At 32.4% G+C, this 17,639-nt stretch overlaps 2 protein-coding genes across 2 annotated transcripts in view; one reads left to right on the forward strand and one right to left on the reverse strand.

Moving 5' to 3' along the window:
• The window catches only part of LOC125057330 (actin-histidine N-methyltransferase), a 30,930-nt gene that overhangs the window by 2,597 nt on the left and 10,694 nt on the right, over positions 1-17,639 (forward strand). The window lies entirely within an intron of this gene.
• LOC125057329 lies at positions 212-10,689 on the reverse strand. Its single transcript, XM_047660973.1, has 5 exons — positions 10,321-10,689; positions 3,647-4,381; positions 1,761-3,024; positions 1,135-1,689; positions 212-1,059 (listed from the first exon to the last, which is right to left on the reverse strand). Exons 1-5 carry the CDS (start codon positions 10,459-10,461, stop codon positions 566-568), a joined length of 3,189 nt encoding a protein of 1,062 aa, XP_047516929.1. The 5' UTR covers positions 10,462-10,689; the 3' UTR covers positions 212-565.

The following is a 17,639-nucleotide window of genomic DNA, read 5'->3' on the forward strand; positions in this document are numbered from 1 at the left end:
ACTACATATTTTTGTTATTATTGTAAGTTTAATGAGCAGTTTTCTCTCATTTAAAGAGTCAATTTATAGTTAAAAAAATAGTAGCTACCATCTTTCTATTATATATAGGTATTGTTACTATAACTTAAACCTATTTTCAAAGGTATTTTTAATGGAAATTGTTATAAGTAATCTTTTTTTAAATGGCTATGTACATACAATAATAAAACAATTATTACTACTTATTTATTAGATGAAGTCTGAAAATACATAGTATTTTATACAAATCTTAACTATTATTGCACTTGCCTCAATACTGAGTTTATATATTGCCAATAACCATTAAATAATATTAACAACCCCATACTTTCTAAATATAATAAGAAAAATATAATTATTTTCCATAACAATAAATTATGCTTAAAATCAGTCTAATCTTATGACAAATGCAACAATGATAATTCGGATGTCCACAAAGCCATAAAATGGGCTAAAGTTCACCAAAACATATATGATGTAAACATAACTTCGCGAGGGACGTAGATTTAAATTTATTGTTTTTGGTGTACTTGAAATGTTTTACCATTTATTGAAAAGGTTTTCTTAAGGAATCCCACATGTACTCCGGTGACTCCGTTCCTGCATGAGTATCTAATGTGTTAATAGAATAAATATTTGATGTTAGCATAGGACTTTTACTACGAGTACTGCTTCGAATACCCTTTCGGTTCTCAAATATAGGCGAAGGCAGCCTATCGTCATTGATACATTGCTTATTTTCTATAATTTTACTTTGTTGCTTCCATTTAAATGCGGCATAGGTTAGCAAAAATAGCACTAATGCTAGACCTATAATACTTGCGGTTACAACAGTCACTGATCTCGTGTTACTTATTGAGTTATAAACTGGATGAGCGTGCGTTTCTTCAATTTTATTTAACAAACTAAATTCCAAATCCTCTTTGGATGTATCTACATCATGTGTTTTTAATTTATCTAACTCTTCAAAGACAACTACACCGTCGCCTTCCTCATCACCGTCAAGTAATATTTTCTGTAACGTTTCTGATTTTGTTGACACTGAAACGATAGCATGACATAAGTAAAGATGTAAAACATATATACGTATATTTGGTACCTATGTATTTTACTTACTTCTTGGTTGTAACTCTTCCTGTTCTTGTGATTGATTGTGAAGATGTTTAAATAGTTCATTCCAGTTGACTACGCCTTCTTCTGAACCCAAAATGCGACCCTCTCTGATTTGTTTTTGTTCATCTTTTCTATCAATTTCAGGCGTAATATATATATTATTATCTGGTTTCTCGTTTCCTTCATTCTCATTTACACTTCCATTATTTTTGTTGAAAAGGGACATTATACCCATATTCTCACCGTTCTCATTCACGTTGTTACCAAAGTCCATGACAACAGGGATATTCATATAATTTGAAGTTTCATCCATTTCTTCTAAATTCGTCTTAGTGTCATGAAGATTCGCTTCCAACAAAGCTATCAAAGGATATGTTTCCTTTGATATTGGTTCAATGAGTGATTTGGATAGGAAAGGCTCTGGTGGGTTCGGCTCCTTAGACGCATTGTGAAATATGTCAGCCAAGTGTACATGACTAGAACCACGCTCTCTGTGCTCCACTAATTCATTTAACGTCATGTTTCTTTCCTTAAGTATTCTTGATAGCCTAGCGCGAGCTGAAAAAAACAATAATTCTTTCAATCATCAAGGTTAAATTAATTAATTAAATTATACAGATAATATTTACTCTTAGAGTCATTTAATATTTCTTCTATTTCCAATTTTGCTGTTTCTTCTGTTGCAGTTAAATAAGGTTGGATTTTAGGCAGTAATGATGATCTGACATTTTGAGACTTAGTGGTCCTCATCCGACTATGATGCCTACTGGCAGCCTCTGTGGGCATAAAATCTTCTAAAGTAGTAAAATCAGTTTCAATATCGGTGTTACTTGTGCTGGGTTGTGTTTTAGCAATAAATTCAGATGATGTTTGCATATTGTTCGCGTTAAAGACATCTTTTTGTAATAGGCCAAGAGATTCAGTGGACAAATTCTTTTCTCGCAATCGTTTCTTCTCCAATCTATTATTGAGGGCTTGTCTTCGAAGCTCAGACGCGTTAAGCATAGACCTTATATGTGGAATAATTTTTGGCTTTTGCGTAATTGTTACTATCTTCTCCGTTACAGGCACAGTGGTAGGAACGTCATCTGAATTGAATGTGGTAGAGAACACTTCAGATTCAGGCGCGTCTGTTACTTTATGTTGTGAGAAAGCGTTTGAATCGTTTATTTCCAAGTCATTTGGGGAAGTTGGTAGAGTGTCTTCTAGGTCTTGTGTGGGTTGAGTAGTTTCTTCAACTAAAACTGTTGTCATTGATATTGAACTCTCTGTTTCGTAATTTTGTTTGTTGTCTATTGTAGGTTTAAGCTTCCGAGACTTTGTATTCGATGGCATATATTCTACCCATTCTCTTGACCTGTGTATATTTCTATTATTTTGATATTTTCTAGTTGTTAAAGCCATAAGATCACGACTTAATTGTCCTTTGTACGTGCCGTTAACGGGTCTCGTACGACGGCGTAGATTAAATGGAAATCTACGTCTAACATAGGTTTTCGGAGTAGTTGTAATATCCTCAGCGGTATCATTCGAAGACGAAACACTTAGGTTTTCTGTAGTGGATTTAGATTCAGTTGTATAAATTGTTTCTGTTGTTGTCGTAGCAGGTTCGGGATCATTAGTTTTCTTATATTCATTTATTTGCTTACTTTCTGAATGTGTAAATGTTGAGTCACTGTCATCTTTATTTTTGGGTATACCTTCAAAGTCGCCTACTTGATTAGTATTTTCACTGTTTTCTTCACGTGATTTAAGCAACGACAATGCGTTTACTCTGCCTTGTAATAGATCACTTAGTGACAAGTTGTTTTGTTGCAAAATTTCACTAAGACTTCTCCCGTTTGATCTTTTTAATATCGCCTTTAACGTCAATGGCGCCAACGGTTCATTATCCTGAAACATAATATTATTTATTGTGTGTTGTTTTTCAAGTGTTGTGTGTAAAACACAAATATTACTGAAAACAACGATAATTGATATTAGTTTTATTATTTTGGTTACTTCGGTGTAGTATATATATGAGATTTGTGATTTTTGTTAAAAAAAAATTATGTATATATTATTACTAAATAATTAATTATGTTTTTTCTGTAACTTGTAAATTAGTTTGTTAATTACTACCAATATACCGTTTTAAATTCTTCTTCGATATATAAAGGTTTATTTTGTTTATACTCCTCTAGTGATATTTTCTTGCAAAGTGGAATTATTTTATCCATACTCTTAGCTAACCTTCGCGCTTCCGTTTTACGTTTGGTTTTCAAATTAAAACGGTTCTGAAGATTAATTAACACTAGATTAAATAAAACATTATGAAAAATAACTACAGCTGCTAAATTAGGCTTTTATAATGTATTAATCGTTTCAAGACTAAAGTTCTAGCTTAAAATTCTAATTTTGAGCAATAAAGTAAAGCAATCAAAATCCTGCATGCAAAGAAGTCTAATCACCTGTGTATCAAATGGTAAATCATCATTTAATAATGTAATTAATATGATAATGTAAAACAAAATACCTGAGCTATCTTGATCAGTGCTTTATTTCTTTCACTTTGCGGTTTTTTGTTTTTTACTTCTGTAAATGACAAACCGTCCTCTGAACTCTTGATTAGACTTTCTAAAGAGAATTCTGATAAAGATTTGTCATGCTGTAGCATCGGAGCATTGCTTTCTGGTGAATTTGTTTCAGAAACCACTTCTATTGGAATGTCTGGTGTATCGTCATGATTATCTTCCATATGTTCTTTATTTTCCTGTTCTATATTTGTATCGTCTTCGTTGTCAATGGCTTCACTATCCTTGTTCCATACATTTTCGTTGTGAATGGGTTCGGTTTCCTTGTTCCATACATTTTCTTCGTCTATAGCTTCGCTTGGTCTTAAATGGTCGAATTCGCTTAATCTTGGCCAAGTATCGATAGTGGGAGGTCGTTTTCGTCTATGCCCTCGTCTTCTGACTGGTCGTTCGACATCAGATTCGTCTCCCCAATCTTTCTGATTATTCCATCTATTTTTACGATTATGTTTTCGACGTCGCTTTGTTTCAGGGGGATCCACAGCGAATTCAGTGTTTCGGGACTGGATTTTGCTGGATATGTGTCTTTCTTGTGTTAAAAGGTCTGGCTGATCGATTTGTGGCCGACGTTTTCGTTTCCGCATTCGTCTACGTTTAGGTTCTGCATCTGCATTCCGCCAAGCATCACCTTCGGGTATGCTCGGCAGCATTGGCTCTACTTCCATCGCTCTCCATGTCTGAAAAAATATTGAATATTTAATGAGCGTGATAAAACCAGGAGGTTCACCATGACCATAAATAGTTTCTTTTTTCTTTTAATTATTGATTAATATATTATAAAAAAACAGCAAGTACAGTAAACACCAAAAAGCACTAAGGGGTTCAACCTTAGAGCTCGAAGGGATACATAGTACACATTTTAAATTTCGTATTAACTAAAGTGTAAAAAAAATACAATCAACACAAAAAACTAAATGAAAACATTGCAACGTACGTATATATATTATATTACGTAGTATATCTGCATTATATAATACAACTTAATTTAATCTCATAGACACCAGACCATTTATATAAATAAAATAGTGGGGCAAACGAGTCTGCCATAAGAGACAGCCGCCAAGAGACACACATACCGATTTCACAGCTAGCTGGTGCGTAAAAGAAAACATGACAATACAAAGAAATTATGTAATAAAAAGAGTACTAAAATTATTTTTAATAAATATTTTGGCTATGTAAGTTTGCGCATGCCCCAAACGATGCAGGGGTATGTGGGACACATCCCACACTTTTGAGAGACTGGGTGAACAATACCCACTAAAACCACCTCGAGTAGTTCCTACAAAGCCGCGTTACAGAGGCTCCGGGGTCGCTACTGGGACCTCAACGGCATGTTACGCTCAAAAACAGCCGATGCAGTATACACTACATAGGAGGTAGGAGATGGGCATATCTTCTCCTATTTACTCCGCGTCTTCTAACCCTACGATTCGTCCTAATGCGTTGCCTCTCTCGTTTTGCTGTCTCCTTCTGTAGCCTTGCTCACAGATGGATACCACTGCATTCCATACCTCATCTGGCGACCATTTTTTGTACAACACAAGGCAGAGCAAGGTCACATCACAGAACAAAGACAATCCTCCAACGTATGATGTGCAAGATAATACCATAACAATGGCATATACATATTTAGTAACCTTATATAGATGTTATATAAGTAATAAGAGAGATCATGCACCAAATACTCTGGGCATTGTATGCTAATGTTCAAAGTACCTACGTAATGTTGTTTTGTTTGCTTACCTAAAATCCGTTTTGTAGACAAAAACATTATTTATGCTAAAACTTCATGTAGGGTAATAGAACTTTGTTGAATCCATTTGAATTAGTGTTAATGCACAGTTTTTTTTAAATAGATGTGTCTTTACTAAGACATCATGGAACATTACAATCTAGCCTAACTTAAGACTAATAAGTAATTTAAGTCTAACCTAGGATTTTTACATAAGAAAGTGTCCAATAACACTACTTACAGTCTCTATTAAAAGGAAGTCACTCTGTTCTTGAGTTATATTTTTTTCTTTCACTCACTGTGTATTTAGTACTGACGTGCACTAACACTAATCCACTAATTCAAATGGTTTTCTCCTTTTAAGTCTTCTTCACTAGGCCAGTGGTGTCAAGGAGTTGAATAGCCTCGACATTCACGTGATGGTGGAGCCTATGTTCGTGGGCTCCAGCAGTCTTTTTTATTAGTGCACAGTTAAGTGCTAAACAGTGGTAAGTGAAAAAATTTAATACAAAAACAGAGTGTCCCTTAACTGTAAGTAGTGTTTTTATTTCTTTATTGAAGTTCACCACATCATACATAATAATATATCTACGGTATATGTTACAAGCTATCTTATTTAAAATATATGATAATTTTGGTAAACATAAATGTTACAAAAACATAAATATACATATATAAAAATAAATCAGTGGCGCTAGAAGCTCTTTAGGTTGGCCTCAGATTTCTGAATCTTTTTTATGATCATTTTTAAATCTAATAGGCAAGTAGGTGATCAGCCTCCAGTGTCAGACAAATGCCGTCGACTTTTTGGGTCTAAGACATGTCGGTTTCCTCACGATGTTTTCCTTCACCGTTCGAGCAAATGTTAAATGCGCACATAGAGAGTCCCTTGGTGCACAGCCGGGGATCGAACCTACGACCTCAGGTATGAGAGTCGCACGCTCAAGCCACTAGGCCAACACTGCTCAAATATACATTTATATAAAATAAAAATACTTGTAATTTATGCTTATTGTTAAGCAAAAAAAAATTACCAGCGAAACAGCGGTTAGGTTTAATGCTTTTTTTTTATATTAATCAGCTTACTACTGAATATTTCCAGCTCCGGATAAGTAATATTTAATCCGTTAAGTTAAATATCCTTTTTTATAAATAAGGTTAGATTTAAATTACTTTTTAGTCTTAAGTTAGGCTAGATCGTAATGTTCCATGATGTCGCAGTGAAGACATGTATTTAAAAAAAATTAATCTAAGTTTCAGCTGAAGACAATCGAAATTATAAATAATAAATACGTTGTACAACGTGCCATTTAGTATGAAATTATGTATTATGGTTGTATAATAAATGACTGAAATATAAATAATATTGTCGCAAAAAATATTAGCAAAATACGCAAGATGCTCCGGGCGGAAGTTATGATAAAAACGCTAAAATTTGATGTTATTATCTCATCGAAGAAATCCGTTATAAAACATATTTAACATGTATACTACGAAAGTTGAAAGTGGCTCGACCAGTTTGGCGCGAGCTTGCGAGTTTATGATAATTATACGTAATACTATGTAAGTCGAGTCGATAAGTTCCGTACGAATTATAGAAGCTGATATTTTAGTTTGTTTATTTGTTAACTTAAAGTTCTAATTTTATATTTGGATTTTCTATTTATAAAATAACCATCTTATTACAGTAAAAACCGTTTACGACGACATCGTTTAGAACAACATACCGGTTATATTGACCAAAATTAAAGTCCCGGCTGAATTCAATTGTATAAGTTTCTTAATAACAACGTCATCAGCGGTTACGACTATCCGTTTTTACGACCCAATATGAGTAGGCCCTTCGATGTCCCTTTACAGAAATATAAATAAAAACGTATTAAACTAAAGTAGAAGATAAGAAAATTGAGGCCCCTGAATCTATGTCTATCTATATTTTTTATAGATACAAATGCTCAACCACAAACCATGAAATTGTACAAAATATCCACCAAAAACATTCGGAACTTTCAAAATCAATGATCATTAAAATCACTTTAAGAAGTACAAAACGTCCATATTTTGTTACTACAGTAACTACTACAGATATGACACAATAAAATTCTATGTTAGGTAATCTTTTTACTTCGCTTTAATTCTCAAATAAATGTATAAAATAATATCGTCAGAATAACGAAATCAATTTAACTTTCAAAGAACGGCTGAACTTTCTCGAGTAATGTTTCGCTGCATAATCTCGATTTATTATAACGCTGATGCCTTTGTAGTGAACATGCAATCATTGCTAAAATTAATAGAAATATTCATAAATTTAAATAAGACTTGCATTTACTAACACAAATAGTTCTATAATTATTTATCAATAAGAAAACATGACACATCACAAATATAAGATGTGTAAAAAATATGTTTTATTTATAAAAGTGTTCTTAAATTCAAACTCAAACTCAAAATATCTTTATTCATGTAGGTAAACAAGTACACTTATGAATTGTCAGAAAGAAGTTAAATTAATTGTAAATTTACATTTACTTTTAATTGTTTCACACACAAGGTTTTTGTTGTATAAAAGTATGAGGAGCACAACTAAAAATAAATAATAGTTAAAAAAAACTCAAAAACACGCTTTCAAAGCACATCAAACTAAAAAGTGAAAAATAATTCCTAATTTAGGCTGCTGGTAATGAACAAAAAATACTGGTATTATTGTGAAAAAGCGTGGGTTTTTCGATAGACGAAAAATATGGCACATAGCGCTTTAAAAGCGTGTTTTTTAGTTTTTTAACCTATTATTTATTTTTTAGTTTATTTTTTTTATTTTTTTCATTTTTTTTCGGATTATTGCATTGTCATCGATCTTTGACAGGTGCGCAAAAGTTTGAATTAAATCTGTCCGTTAAAAGTGGGTCAAAATCGAGTCCAAAGGAGTCGGTTACATACATACATACAGGTGAAGCTAATATAAAGCGTGTAATAATAGGCACGAAAATGTAAACAGCAATATAATACATACACAAAAGACAAAACAATTACAATTTTAAAAGGCGCATGAAAACAGGAAGTGTGTGTTACAGGAATTACAAATGTAGTTAATATTTTTAAAAAACATTGATTTATTAATCAGTTTGCGCATCAAAATAAACATTTGCACAGATTATAAATAGCTTCTATAACAAATTCCATCTTGCTTTTAACTACAAAACGTTTTCTAAATTAATTAATTAATAAAGTGTACATAACAATTAGTTAAACAAATAAATTGTGGTTACATCATACGTTTAACGTCGCTTTGCTAAATTTCATCAAATTTAATCTATTCAAACGTAGAAAGCCTTTTTCATTCATAAAATTCGACACTAAGTCGTTCAAATCAGTTGTTTACAGTTAAGTTACGTAAATAGAAAACACTGATTTGCAATTAAATGCCTTAATCAACTTTGGTAAGCTTCAAATACCGTACGATTAAAGATTTCTATAATAATATTATAAAGTTTTTTATTTTTGTAACGAATACTGGAAAACTACTGGATTGATTTTAAAAATTATTTCACTGGTTGGTAAAATAGGCTTTCATTTATTAAATATTAAAAGAAATACAATTCAACTTTAAAGCGTCGGTTTTTAATTCCGTTAAATCGAAAAATATTGAGTTTGGAAAAATTTATGTCATTGGAAAAGTTTAGATGTCATTTATTTGCGTTTATTTCCGTTTGGTTTTCGTTTATTTATAACAATAATAATATTTTTTTGTTAATTATTTTTTTGGCTTTGACGTACATTAATTAACAGTGGCGCTACAACATTTTTAGGTCTCAGATTTCTGTATCTGCTTCATGATCATTTGTCAATCTGGTGATCATCCTCCCGTGGCTGATACACGCCGTCTACGTCACGTTTCCTCACGTTTCCTTCACCGTACCAGCCAGTGTAAAATTTTTCGAGTGTAGCATTCGTAATTCAAGAATTATTTAGGTTTAATATCATATTTAATCTTTATTATTAAAACTAAATATTATTAACACATTTATTTACACTTCGTTGCATACAGAAATAATAATACAGTTGACATAATTAAATGAAAAAGAGGACAACTGGCGGTCTTATCGCTTTCCAGCGATCTCTTCCAGGCAACCAATATGATTATGTTATTTTGTATGGATATGCTTTCATGTCGTACATGTATTCACTATGACAACGATATTTAACTATAGGTTTATATATTTTTTTAAAATGCTTGCGTTATCGAAACTTCCGATATTAATATTTATAATACTTTCTTTTCGTTTGCGGTATGATGTATATATATGTCCATTTGGTTTGATACTATCAATATAACACATTTTTTTAATATTTTAAAAAACAGTTTGAACCAGAAACCACGGGTCGGATTGAATAATTAGTTATTTTGGATAGTCTATTCAGGTTGTTGGTTGGTGTAACGTATTAAAACGGGTCACAGATACAGATATATATATATATAATATATTTCGTGTAAATTGGCTAAACTTTACTTTTAATATATGTAATCAAGAAGAAAGACGTGTCTATGCCACAGCACTGGATTGCATTTTTAAAAAGGTAAATAATAATTATTTAAATATATATATTATAAGTGTGCAGTATTTGGTTACCTAATAAAATAGATAATTTATAAAATAATAAACAAAAATAATTAAAAGTCGATAAATTTTACATTATTTTTATATTAATTATACATCTAAACATGAGTGGAAAGACTATATTAGCTCACGTTGCTACTGAATTCCTTGGAAGGAACAACTATATTTGTGTAACAAATGTTTGTTGATACAACAAGCACTGGTGTTACTTAAAATTCATGGTAAAGCTATTGAAATACAAAACCAAAAAAGTAGCTCTTACCTGCTCATATCCAGGTGATCCAACATCCATGGACCTGGCTCTCAGCCCCCTCTGACTCCTCTCATACTCCTCTTCAGCAGTATGCACGATAATAACCAACGCAGCCAACGTACTTAGTAGCGTCATTGCGGTTCTACCCATATTCCAACACTGCACAAACCACTAAGGGAAGAAGGATAGAAGAAAGAAAAGAAAATTGTCGTACACTTATCAATTGTTTATGAAAACTTGTAGTGTCGCAGGCTGTTAACCGACTGATTAGTAGGGAAAAACTCGAGATTTCTCGCGCGCGTTTTCCCCCTTTTTTTATTTTATTCGAGCGTGAAAGTGTATGCGTTCGCACGCGGCTAACCGATGCGTTTGAGTGGCGGACCTGCGCCCGCGCAGCTATGTAATTGTTTAGAGTTGGTTTTCTTTTGTAATCAATAGGTTTTAGAATAAGAACAATAAGGCTGTATTCGATTAACAATTCAACTTACCGTATGCGTAATGGTAACTGTGTAAACGAAGGTTTTTTAAATGATTCGACACATTTCTTTGAAGTATAAAAGTCAAAAGTCAAAAAATATTTACACTTAAAAAGAAATATACATTTGTTGCAGTTGCCATAACATACAAAATCATACATATAAAAAACAAAACAAAAAGTAGGTTACATAAGTTATTAGGCAACGGGCGGCCTTCTCGCTAAGAAGCGATTTCTTCCAGGCAACCCTAATATGGAACAATAAAAAAAGAAGCACCTACAGCGGGTAAATAAGTGCATAATTAATTAACAAAAAAAACTCAAAAACATGTAACTATAACTAAAATTAAATAAAGCAAAATCTAAAGAAAAAATATAAATAATAATATGTGTAAACAAAAATGTTCTCGTCTGATATCAATAGGTAAGGAATTCCATAGCAGGATACTTTGCACAGTAAAGCAGGAGTGAAAGAATTCAGTTAAAAAAATATAATATAAACAATACAAGAAAACATAAAACCTAAAACTTTTTATAACTAAACTAAAATATCTCGTAAGAAACTCGCAAAACAGCATTAAAATAAAAACATCATTTCCATATGTTGTCTATGAGCATTCCGCATGGGAGACGACGCGTCAAACATTCCGTTTCACAATACACTGATCAACGTGGATGTGATAAGTTATCTCGGAAGAAAGTATTTTTAAACGATTTGTGAATTATTGTGAATGCTCTGTAGTTTTTGCTTAATTGGGTTGCCTAGTATTATTACGATATCATATATATATCTGGCAACAATTTTATGATGACGGCAAAAGATTAAATACAATAAGATAAAGTTGGTGGTTGGCCAGCTTCCGGACGGAGCCGCCTTTAGAATAATAAAATTATATATTTCTTTCTTTTTGTATATTGTAATATACATTATACAAAAAGATAGATTTATATTGTAATAAGTAGATCAAAAAGCTGGTCAGACTCAGTATCGGAAAACAATGTTCTCAACTGGAGGACCCTTAACCCAACCAATATAGAATATACAGCATTTAAATGATTAATTTAAAAAGTGAAGACTAAAAGAGAGATGACTTCTGATGTGTTCAAGTCTAGGCTTTAGAGAGGATGGTTTAAGCTGTGTTAAACAAGGCGAGCGAAGAGCGAGGTCGTATGTTTAAACCCCGGCTATGTCGTGACGGATTTAGGGTTATTTTAGTATGTGATATAGCGAAGGAAAACGTGAGGAATACATCTTAAGATCAAGACGTGTGCTAGACAAGAAAGCCTTGTTAAAGACAAGGAAACGTATTTTTAGCAAAGACCTAAGCTGAAACCCTAGGTTTCGAAAAGGTATAAAATTTAAATAGGTAGTAATAAGGTTAAATATAAAATTGTATATTTTAGTTCATAATTAATATGAAATACTTTTTGTATATTACGTGAGTAATGGAAAGTGAAGTGAGTAATATATATAACGAGTGTTATTAATATTACGCGCATTAATCACATCGAAAATTATGTTTGTCGCGTATATTTGTACGATTTCCGCGTTTTGGTTATTTACGTAACTACTTTAAAATCTTTTATTTATTTGTTTTTAATAACGTGTCCACGTTCGGCATACTGATACATTGGTGACGTAAAAAATAAAATACAATATTTAATGTGACATTACAAACAGGAAGAAATAAAAAACAATTTATTAAAAATTTTTTTATAAAAACCAAAGGAAATTTGTTTTCAAAGTGTGAGAGGTGCACTTTTTGGGTCTAAGGCAAGACGGTTTCTTCACGATGTTCTCCTTTACAGCACTGCTCTATAATCTATTAATATTTAATATGACAAAGGATTTGGGTCATCGCAATCGAAGTTTTAAAGTCTCAATTATATTTTTTAGTTCACAGTCTTAATCAAATTTTTAGAGTCACTTCGATAAACAAGCCTTTTAATAAAATACGTATTAATATTATGTTTAAAAAGTTATTATTATTAAGACTTCATTGTTAATACTGGAATTGTGAATCTACTTTTGTAGTCGGATAAATTGACGTAATGATGATTTCAATGTGTATTTTTTTGTCACATCACGTTGCGCAAGCGTTCTCGTTAAGTAGAATGTGTGGCTTTTACTGGTTTTTGTGTCGTTATAAACAGTCTTGTTGATCGATTTGTGTAGAATCAGGATTCTGTTTATAGTTATTTTTCTTCTATCTTGAAACAAACGGCTTGGAAAGAACTCTCGGCCGAGTTATTCAGCTTATTCGTACAGCATTTTTTAATATATTGTATGATGAACACAAACTATCATAAGTATTTAAAATATTTTTTTGTTTGTTTATAAAAGTACCTACTGAAATTATTTTAAAATTGTAATCTAAGAAAATTTACGCTTAACGCGTGGGCAAAATATGTTTACTTTTGCTTGTAATTTTTACTATTATGAAAATATGTCATATATTATATTATGTTGTTCTAGTATGGAGCTTTAAAAAGTATGTTATATTTGATATAATATATAAAATTGTCGTCGTACAGTTTTTGTAGCTTATTATAAATATGAATATATATAAAAAAATCGCTCTTAAAAGTATATAATCCTTAATTTTCGTCTTTTAACGACAAACTCTCTCTTTTCAATAGCGATATTAGTATTACAGTACTATAAATAATAATCTTAATCCACACTACGTTTTCCGGGTCAGCAAGTTTCTTAATATTTTTCTAATGCTTCTAAAATTACAAACAAAACGCAACAATGCACAGAATTTCACATTAAATACTATGAACTGTGAAAACAAGTATTATAGTAATGAATTATGTAAAATTATTACATAATTATCTACATGTAGCTTCTCAATTGTTCGTCGTTTTTATTTAGTGCTAGTAAGCTCGTGAGTGAAAATAGGGTTGTCAGTATTAATAATATTTCCAAACATGTATTGCTTTCCACGAATAACAATTAATTTGCAAGAATATGGTACCAAAAAATATGGTACATTCTAAACTTCGCATATACGTACGAGCCGTATGAATTTAAATATTTCATCAACATCACCTGGATGGCTGGAAGTCTTCCACAGTCTCGACTCACGGTGGGGGAATCCTGAGTTGTAACTCCTCCCTCCCACTAAAAATAGTTGTCTATGGGCTGCCATGACTGCCGTTTTTGGGCGTCCCGCAGGCTGGTTTGCCCCCTATTGTTAAAAAAATAATATTCTGCAACACATATAGACGTGCAAATTTGTCTTACATAATTAAAAGGTAAAATATTACATAGTATTTACATATTAAGACACGAATCCATTCCGCCCTTCCTGTCGCTAGACGACAATCTATCGTTCCTCTAACTTTCTACCTTCCTTTCTACACGCGAAATCCTGGAATACCTTCTGTCACCATTATTTATGTGTTGCCTGCTTTTCTCTTTCCTGTCACAACTCTATCCGTCATATATTATACTGTACCTACGCTATGATAAGCGTAGAAGTGAGTTAGCAATTCTGAAAGTCAATATTATAATAGAAATTAATTTGAAACGAGGAAAATTTTATGAATTTTTTACTTAATGTAATGATTAGTTATAACTTAATAGTTCTGAAACTGGCCTTAATGCTGCCTCCACACTATTCTATCCTCAGCTTGTCTTGCATTAGGAATGTTGAGATCTATTATTGTCTTACTTTGGTCAGCCGGGACTGATCAACCCCTACTTCTCCTGCCATCATTCCTCCTTACCATTACCAGCTTGTCGAGACTTCGTTTCTCTGGAAGGAGCTAAGCACCCGTTTGTAAATGATAGTGGACAGTGGTGATCTTACTACGTCTGGTTTTATATGGACTTATTGGTTACCACCTTCAATCCAAGATCATTAAACGAATACCTCGTATCTTTAACATAACAACAATAACTGATAGTCATTCGGTAGCCCTATGTATTAACTATTCTGTCTTAGCTAGCACAGGTCATTGTTGGCGTTTCACACGAACTCTTACTTTCCTTAAAGAATACATAATAGATTGTTGGAAAAAGCTTGTTATCTCGAATGACATGTACAATCAATGGGGAACATTTTCATATAAGTTTCACTAAAACTTTGTAATAATCTTAAGTTAATATAGTTGTTGTGTAAGAGACAACAAGGGTGGCGGAGAGTTTCTTGCCAGTGGTTCTTGCCCGTTTGTAACTTGCGAACTTGTAATAAATGTAAATTTAGAATCAATTTAACATCTTTTCTGTTGACGTTCATAAGTGTACTTGGTTACCTATATGAATAAAATTAGTTTGAGTTTGTAATGGTGCAATGAAAATAAACCATATTTTACATGTCTCTCTTCGTCGTAACAACATGAAACAAGAGACGAAAGAGTACTCTTGTTAATAGTGCAATTGGTGGGAGGGAGAATAAACGTTAAGTATGTTATAACAACATCTAATTAAGATCAATAAATGTCTTATGACGTAACCAAATTAAGTTATATTAAAAGAGAAAGAACGTGAATGATCTTTTATAAAAACACGAAAAAGGAAAGTTAGTTAAACGCTTATTTTTTAGTTAAACTACATTTTAATAACCATCAATTGTGCTTGGTGATTGTTCCAGTTCGGATTTAAATATAAATATAAAATCGAATCTGGATTAATTAAGGAATGGACGGAAATAAACGTCACTAAGTGTCGTTTATTTTCATGCCATGTGATTTTAATCCAAATAATAATTTTACTATGAATTTTTATATATATTTCTCTACTCGAGTCCTTCATGGCTGTTGCTTGGAACATGTGATCTTAGGGTTTGCTCTAGAGTCTAGACCATAAAAAAAATATTCAACTAGAATTATATATGTTAAATATGCTCATTCAATGAACTTAACAAGGTATAGCTACTCTTAGACCTGTAAATAACATTAATATATAGCCTAATTAATGTTATTTTTATTAGGAAGAGCGTACGTAGAGCCATTGTCGCTGCAACTTACTTATTGCAAATATATACAAAAAATATACAATTTTAATCATAGATGGTACGACCACAAGAACGAGGTTATAATATTGTTACTAGCTAGGGGATCGGATAGAAAACGCCGTAGATCTCTTCAAGGGTTTATTTCTAAATCAATTCACGAGGAACTTTTTAACGCTAAAAGGACGCAAATTACGCGCAGAAATTTTCACACTAAAAAAAAGTTTCAGCCTCCTGAAAACGAAGGTAACTTTATGCAAATTAAACATTTCTTATATGTGATAGAACCTCTCCTAAAACGGCCATAAATCGCATTTCAGCTAACTGAAAACGTCTCTAACTTGTGGAAAAATCGAGAACCATTTCAGTCAACCCTTCTTCGTAACACTATATTCTGGCGTTTTGTTTTTTCAAAATCGCTTATACTCAAGTCGGACGGAATATTATTTCTCCATTTTGCAACAATTTCAAAACTATCTTACCGAAATATTCATAAATTTCAAAATGTAATTAAGTACTATTAAGTGAGTTTAGCAATTTAAATAGACATTTTGTATAACCTACTTAAAGAAGTTCATCGACACTTACAACCTTATTACAAGCTTTGAATTAATTGGTCCTTACACTTTTAAGCGCTTTGAAAATAAAGCGATAATAATAATATTTCAATCTTCTTTTGGTGTATCTACGTGCTCTACTTTGCAAAGGCCTCCAAATCCCGCCATTCCTCTCTGCAATGTGCCACTTTCTGCCATGTACCACCTGCTGTTTCTTTAATTTGGTCTATTCATCTTCTAAGTTTTCTCCCTCTTTTTCGTTTGCTGTACCTTGGGCACCAGATTAGTACTTTTTTGCTCCACTTTTCTGTTCCTCTTGCCATGTGCCCCACCCATTTCCTTTAGTTTATTTATTTTTATTGTAACATCTGTTACCTTAGTTGATTTTTTTTAAACCTGTATTCTTTATTTTGTATATTCCTTTCTTCCCTATCATAAATCGTTCCATCGATCAAGTAAATATTTCCAGAAATTCCTTTAAGCGTCAATACCTCCTAACATAGGGTAGTAGCATTTTGTATGAGGTCCTATAACAACATAAGGGTAAGATATAGAGTCAAGACTTGGGCCTAGACTTACGTATAAGAGCCATACTCCAGACTCTGAGGTGCCAAAAACTAACACGGACACGCTTATAACAACTCTTAACTCTCAAATACATGCGCACACACACCCACACATACTTAATGTCTTATAAGACTTGTGTTTGATTAGTTGTAACACTAATTACTTTTTCTCGAAAAACTGTTTTAAACATTTACCATGTACCACTGACTGATTGTTATCTTGTTACCCACAACAGTTTTTTAGTACTCCCTAGTGTAGGGACCAGCGATATATTAATTTTGTCACAACCTATTTGTCATGAAAGTTTTTATTATTTATTAAAGTACTTGGCGCTAAATTACTGAATCAAAGTCAAGCCAGTTTCCTCTCTATGATTACTTTTACCTCACATTTAATTTCTCATAATGAAGAAAATCCAATTGTGGTTAATTACGGTTCGAAGGTCTAATGTTAATTCAACAAAATATACAGGTAATTTAATCTCTGTGTTGGCTTAGTGGTTTAAGAGTGCGCTACCCTGTCGACGTACGTTCGAATCACGACTGTGCACCAATGGATTGTAGTCCGCTCGTACGGTGAAGGAAAACTTGCCTTTTAAGAAAACAGATACAATAGTCTGAAGCCAAGAGTTTAGTGGTTGAAGCGGCACTGTTTTTTTACTACTTATAATACGCACAACCAAATCCAACGTGAAACAATTGTTCCGCTGGGAAATTACGACGCCTAATGGCAGTGAATTAATTAGGCTAACGTTACAGTTGGTATTAA

This window comes from Pieris napi, chromosome 16, assembly GCF_905475465.1.
Source record: "Pieris napi chromosome 16, ilPieNapi1.2, whole genome shotgun sequence".
In the NCBI taxonomy this organism is placed as follows: Eukaryota; Metazoa; Arthropoda; class Insecta; order Lepidoptera; family Pieridae; genus Pieris; species Pieris napi.

Coding starts and splice junctions, on each gene's coding strand:
- LOC125057329 (XM_047660973.1), bottom strand. CDS start 10,461: ATGGGTAGAACCGCAATGACGCTACTAAGTACGTTGGCTGCGTTGGTT. Junction 1,690..1,760: donor AATATTAAATGACTCTAAGA/GTAAATATTATC, acceptor TGTTTTTTTCAG/CTCGCGCTAGGCTATCAAGA. Junction 1,060..1,134: donor GGAAGAGTTACAACCAAGAA/GTAAGTAAAATA, acceptor CTATCGTTTCAG/TGTCAACAAAATCAGAAACG.